The sequence below is a fragment of the Camarhynchus parvulus genome, unplaced genomic scaffold, assembly GCF_901933205.1.
Source record: "Camarhynchus parvulus unplaced genomic scaffold, STF_HiC, whole genome shotgun sequence".
Classification (NCBI taxonomy): Eukaryota; Metazoa; Chordata; class Aves; order Passeriformes; family Thraupidae; genus Camarhynchus; species Camarhynchus parvulus.
Window position 1 is genome coordinate 17025 of NW_022148367.1, and position 6079 is coordinate 23103.

Genomic DNA, 6079 nt, shown 5'->3' on the forward strand with positions numbered 1-6079 from the left:
GTGCCTGTCCGGGCGAGCCAGCCTTGTGCCTCGCCTGCTTGGCTTCCGACATTTGGGCATCGCCTGCTCAGTGCCCTTAGGAGGTGATGTTTCCAAAGCCACCAGCATTGATGCACCCCAGTACCTTCAAAAACCATTTTCCCTGGGGACCTTGCTTAGCAGTTCCCTGAGCAGCCTGAAATCTGCTCTCTTCCTGCTCCAAGCTGAGGCTTTGCTGGGGCCCTTTTCCTCTTGTCAGAGGTTTCAGCCTCCATTGATTTGTGGTGGCTGTGGCCAAGAGGGTCCCCAGTCCCCGCTTGGCCCAGGGCACGTGGGGCTCAGACGGCGGCCTGGCTCTAGGGGGGCTGAGCTGCAGAGTCCTGGGCTGTGGGGGGCTCCTCCCTTGCTGGGAGGAAGCTTCCTGGGGAGGAAGCAAGCTCTGGCATGAGCCCTGAGGCCTGGTGTGCATTGGCCTGCTGCCGACGGGAGGGAAAGAAAGAGGAAGAGTTCATCGGGGCTCAAGCTGAAATGACGTTCTGCTGCTTCTGGTTCTTCTCAGAGCTTTGGAGAGGAGGCATCTCTGTCCCTGACCCACACAAGCCCTTGGAATGCACACAGGGAGGCGTGTGTCACTTGAGGAGACACACCAAGAAGCCTCTGTCACTTTCAAAGGGCAGCTGTTGTGTCACTGTTGCATTTCTTGGCTCGGTCAAGCCCCTCCTCCCCGCACTACTACAGCCTGTGCTTGAAGACACAAAAGGACCGTCCTGGAGGAAAGGCATGGAAAGCTTGGCAAAGGCTGAAGGGAGCCCTCTGATTTCCTTGTTTCCCAAGAGGTTTCTTGAGCTGAAGTTGCTGACAAGGACCAGACTTGACACGCCGCAATGGGTTTGTTTTGTTTTATTTCTCGGGTCCTCAGTCCTGTGTGGGATTCGGTAAGTGGGTGCTGCAGGGGCTCCGGCAAGGCGTCAAAAACGCCTGCCCTGCACCCAAGGGTGGCGCGGGATCTCCTCCAGCTGCAGCCTTTCCGCGGGGTGCTTGGCCAAGCACCAGCGGATCAGATGCTGGCACTCTGGGGAGAGAAGGCAGACAGCGGCGGTCAGCGGCAGAAGGCTCCTGCCCAGCTGCCCCCGGCGCCCGGGCCGCGCTGCGTGTGCTCGGGGCCGCGCCGGCCCCCCGAGCGACTCTGCCCCGCGGGAAGAGAGCGGCGCGGCGGGACACGGCCGCCTCCTTCGGCCGCGCGGGCCACACCGACCCCGTGGGCACGGGCCGCCTCCTGCGGCCGGCCTCGGGGCAGATCGACGCCGCGCGGAGCGGGCGTGAGGGCCGCGCGCCGGGCCGCGCGGCGCCGGCCGCCAGAGCCGCCTTCTCGGGGCCGGAGACCAACCTGGAGAGACCTGCTGCCAGAAGAAGAGCTGCCCCAGCACGATGGCATGGTCGTCCTCGAAGGGGAGGCTCCCGCACACCATGACGTAGAGCAGCACGCCCAGGGACCAGACGGTGGCCGCATGGCCGTGGTAGCAGCCAAGCCAGATCCACTCGGGCGGGCTGTAGGCGTGCGTTCCTAGGGGAGACGGGCGGCGCTGTCCAGGCGCTGGCTGCTGCCTTGCAGAGCCCAGCGCCAGGCTCCTGGCTGAGGCGGGGGCCGCACCCGCGGCCACAGCTTCCCCCGAGGCCACCCCGCGTCCCCCAGCCAGCTGGCCGAAGGAAAGGAACCATTCTGCGGGGCAAACAAGGCTAGCAGAGCGGCCCAGGCCCCTGCGAGCCTGCCGAGCCGGGAGGCCCGGAGCCGGCTTTTGCCGCCCCGCTCTGTGGGCAGGGCCGGCAGCCGGCTCCCGGGGCACGGCGTCTGGCCCCGGCCAAAGGGCAGCCGGCTGAAGGCCGCAGCCCGCAGCCCGGGAGGGAGTGGGGCCCTGCAGTGCCTGGCACCGGGAGCAGGGCCCGGGCCCTGGGCTCACCGGCAAACCGCGTGTAGGCCCGCTCCTGGAGGAAGGTGCCGCAACCGAAGTCGATGAGCTTCAGGTCGCCGCTCTCCGGGTCCACGAGGAGGTTCTCCGGCTTGATGTCCCGGTGCAGGACGCCGCAGGCGGTGCAGTGCCGCACGGCCTCCAGCACCTGGACGAAAAGCCAGCGTGCCGCCTCCTCGCTCAGCAACCCATGCTCCTGCAGGAACTGCGGGAGATCCTGCCATGCCTCCGGCCGCTCCATCACCAGCACGAAGCTGTCAGGCAGCTCGAACCAGTCGAGGAGCTGGATGATGTTGTAGCAGCCAGAGCGCACCTTCTCCATCAGCACGATCTCCATGGGCACGCCGGGTGCCGTCGGGCTGTGAGGAGGAGAAAATCAGTGCCTCCGGCAGGCCTGCTGCTGCTGCCCTGGGGCTGCTGCGCTGCGCCCTGCCTGGGATGCCCCGGCGCCCCCTTGCGCAGCCTCCCTGGTGCTTGGGCTTCCTCCCGCCCCGGGGATGCTTGGGCGGTGCCCCTGCCCGGCCCCGCCGCCGCCGCTGTTTGGCACGGCCGGGCCCGCGATGCTGCGGCTCGCACGCTCAGGCCACGCCCGCTGCCCCCGGCCATCCCCCGCCTGCCGCTGCCAGTCGGCGCCCCGGGATCCTCCCTGCCCGCCCCGGCCCGCTCTGTGCCGCCGGGCCCGCTCACTCACCAGCTCGACCCACTGCAGGACGCTCTCCCGGGCCACGGCGTTTGATGGCCACCTGCAAGCCATGGAGAGAGGAGGGCTGAGCTCCGGCCCTGCCCCTCCCCACCGCTGCCCCTCGTCCCACGCCCGGCCGTCGCGGCCACTCACCGGGCTCCCGTCGGAGAGGCGGATGCCCGAGAAAACGGTGCCGGGCCACCGCTGCCCAGCTGCGGGCCCAGCTGGTACAGCTCCTGCAGCTCCTTCTTTTGCCCTGCAAAAGGCGAGAGCGAGCCATCAGCCCCGCGCCCAGGAACCCCCCAGTGCCCGCCAGTGCAGCGGGCCGGGCCCCCCGGCCGCGCCGCTCTCACCTGCTCCCTGCTGCGCGCCGGGCAGCGGCTACTGCCCCGCAGCCGACGGGCTGGCGAGCGGCAGAGCCGGGCCCGGGCAGCGCGCACAGGCGGCTGCAGGAGCCCCGCGGCAGCGCGGCACGGCGGCACCGTCGCTGTCCCCGGCCTCGTGGGCTGCACTCTGCTCTTGGCGACGGCCGGGGCTGCAGCCCGAGGCTTCTTCGCCCAGGGGGGTGCCAGGAGCAGCTGCAAACCAAGCAGGGCTTTCTGAAGCCGTGCCATCAGAGGCACTGGAAAGAGCCAGCGGCTAGGCTGCTCCCAGGGGCCCTGGCCTGGCCTGGCCGCGCCCCTAAGAGCCCCGGGGGAGCCTCAGACAGCTCCTCAGGAGATCTCACCTGCTATTGGAGAGCCCTTCGTGGCAGGCGAGGGCTGCCTTGGCACAGCTTCCTGGGGATGGAGGAGCCTCCTTGGTGTCTCCAGGCTCGTCTCCACCACCAGGCTCGGGCTGCCGCCAGCTGGCACAAGCGGCACGGCGTCCTGGCAGCTGTGGGATGCCCGCTGCTGGCTCCAGGACGCTTGCTGCTCGGCCAGCTTCTCCCGGAAGGCTCCCCTGGATCGGGCTGGGCTCCCGTTTGGACTTCTGGGCTTTCCCCGGCCACGTCAGGGGTCAGGGTTGCGCCCGCGTTGTTGAAGCCCGTGAGTCCAAGGGAGCTGGGAGACCTGTCCACGGGCTCTGCACCTTCTGCAGGCTGACAGGTCTCACTGAGCCTCTGCGAGGGATGGAGGCTGTCAGAGATAGCAGAGGCTCCTGGCAGGATGCAGGGTCTCTGACAGCCTGAGGCTCCTGCATGGATGGCTCTCCCCTGCTGTGCCATCCTTGCAGGCCTTGAGGCTCTCCCAGCGATGGAGAATCTTGCTGGGAGCAGCCTCTTGAGGGGATGGAGGCTTTGGGAGGAGCTGGACGGGCCACAGCAGGGTAGGTGGCCTCGCTTCACCAGCTCCTCCAGCTGTTTCCACAGCGCCTGCCACATCCCCGAGTAGAGCGGCGCACGTGTCCCCTTGGCATCCCAGAGCAGGCGCATCAGCTGCTGCAGCTCCCGGGCCACTGCCACGCAGGGGCCGCAGCTGCAGGGCCTGCCCAGGGGCCTGGCGGGAGCACGTGGCCGCTTGCGCCGAGTGGCCCGAGGCCTGGGGGACCTGGGAGCCACAGGGGCTCCTCGGTTCCTCCGTGAGCCTCTGGGCCGGACCCCGGGGCGCTTGCTCCTCTTCGCCGTCTGTGCCCGCCGGCTCGGTGGCTGCCGGTGGCCAAGGGCCCACCAGACAGCCCCAGCGGCCAGCAGCAGGACAAGCACGGTCAGCAGGACGCCGCCGTCACTCGTGACTCCGGGACGTCCCATCGCGACTGCACTGGCGGCCGTGGGCGCTGGCCCGGCTTATATGCAGCGCCAGCGCGGTGATGTCACAGTGCTGCGGCCGGCACAGCCCTGGCACATCACAGCCCTGCCTCACGCCAGCGCTCAGCCCCTCTGTGACCTCAGAGCCCAGCCCGCCTCCGGGAGCAGCGGAACCAGCTCGTGGCTGAAGATGGACACGGCCAGAGAAAGCTGCTGGCAGGGAGAACGGGAGCCCAGCCTGTGGCAAGGCAGCGTTCCCTGGAGCCAGGGGCGCACCTGGAAGAGCGCTGGTGCCAGCAGCGTCACGCCCACGGCTCCCGGGATGTTTGTTCCTGGCTGGAAGCACCCACTACTGTGTGCCTGAGAAGATAGAGCCTCCAGAGAACAAAGGGAGTTGAAGTTCCTGTGTCTCTGGGAAGCTCTCCTGAAGTGGCTGTGGAGGGCAGGAAGAGTTTCTTGTTAGCAGCTCGCTGACTTCTGCTGTGCCTCTGCTCTGAATAAATCGGGATTTGCCAAGGAGCACTCCTTGTGCTCCCACTGCTCTAGCTTGGACTGGGTTTTGGTGTCTTTCTTGCCAATAGCTGGCACGCGTTGGGTTTGGATGGGAAGGAATGCTGTGCCCCAAACAGGGGTGCTTTGGTTTCCGCTGAGCCGGGCTCGCTCTCTTCAAGGACTTTGCAGTGTCCCTTGGTACACCAGTGCAATGCTTTCCACTGGCACGGGAGGGATGAGCGTCGAAGGCAGAGGCAGCGAATGCACCTTAAACACCTTTGCTCCGTGTCTCTGTCCTTGTCTGTGAGGGGACCATCCGTATCCTGGAAGGGGACAATGTTATTTCAATGTTATTTCTACAATGGGGTTTCTTTACCATGAATGTATTTAAAACCACTCTTTTTATCATCCTCTGCATTTCTGGCCGCCTTTATCTCCTGCTGAGCTTTCAGCACACCAAATTCTCCCTTCATCACAGGGTAGCATCCTGCACCATGCAGAACATCATCAGCCAGCTAGCCACTCCGGGCCACAGGCCCCTGAACACCAACCCTTTTCCCTGGCAAACAAAACTCACTGGTCAGGTTCCTGGTGTCAGTTTTTAGGAAGCACTGGGGACTCTCGATGCAGCTCCGGTTGGTGGTGGTGGCAGATTGGGTCTGCTCAGGTGTACAAATTGAAATATATTTATATTTATATATATATGTCCAGGTCCATCTAAAATGGTTTTATTGTATATACTTATACACAGAATCATGTTACTCAGAGCCTTAAAGGCAGATGCAGTCCTGTTTCACGTTTGGCTGTCTTGGCTTTGATAAGGTCACAATTTAAATTCAAAACAAATCAAATGCAGCTTTCCATCGCATGCCTTCTTTGGCTGACAAATATGTATTTGTTCTGTACTGTATTTTTCTCTATCACGAATCAGAGAATATACTTTGGGATCTTTTATCAAATTCTCCTTAAGGTAAATGTGGTTTTACTTTAATCTATACCCTTTTAAAGTCAGCTGTCAGGGGAAGTCTACAGTTAAAATTTAATGCTGGAAATCTGAAATCACTTGCTGACGTTTGTGCAAGACTAGTACTGAGTTATGCCATAATCTGGCTTTTGTAAATGTTGATTAGTGTCTGCCTCTTATCTTCTTGATATCCAGCAGGTGGTACTGTTGACACAAAAATATCCTGTATTTTCCAAATCGATAATAACACCTTCAATTTCATGTTTTGG

The 6079-nt window shown here is 63.3% G+C and overlaps 1 protein-coding gene across 1 annotated transcript; it reads right to left on the minus strand.

The window, feature by feature from the left end:
* Nucleotides 1–947: 947 nt before the first annotated feature.
* On the minus strand, nucleotides 948–3242 carry LOC115916648 (serine/threonine-protein kinase pim-1-like). Its single transcript, XM_030970361.1, is given in 8 exon segments — nucleotides 948–1051; nucleotides 1367–1543; nucleotides 1938–2289; nucleotides 2291–2305; nucleotides 2638–2673; nucleotides 2675–2689; nucleotides 2782–2825; nucleotides 2828–3242. Coding segments are annotated over 8 exon segments (1158 nt in total).
* Between the last annotated feature and the right edge of the window lie 2837 nt (nucleotides 3243–6079).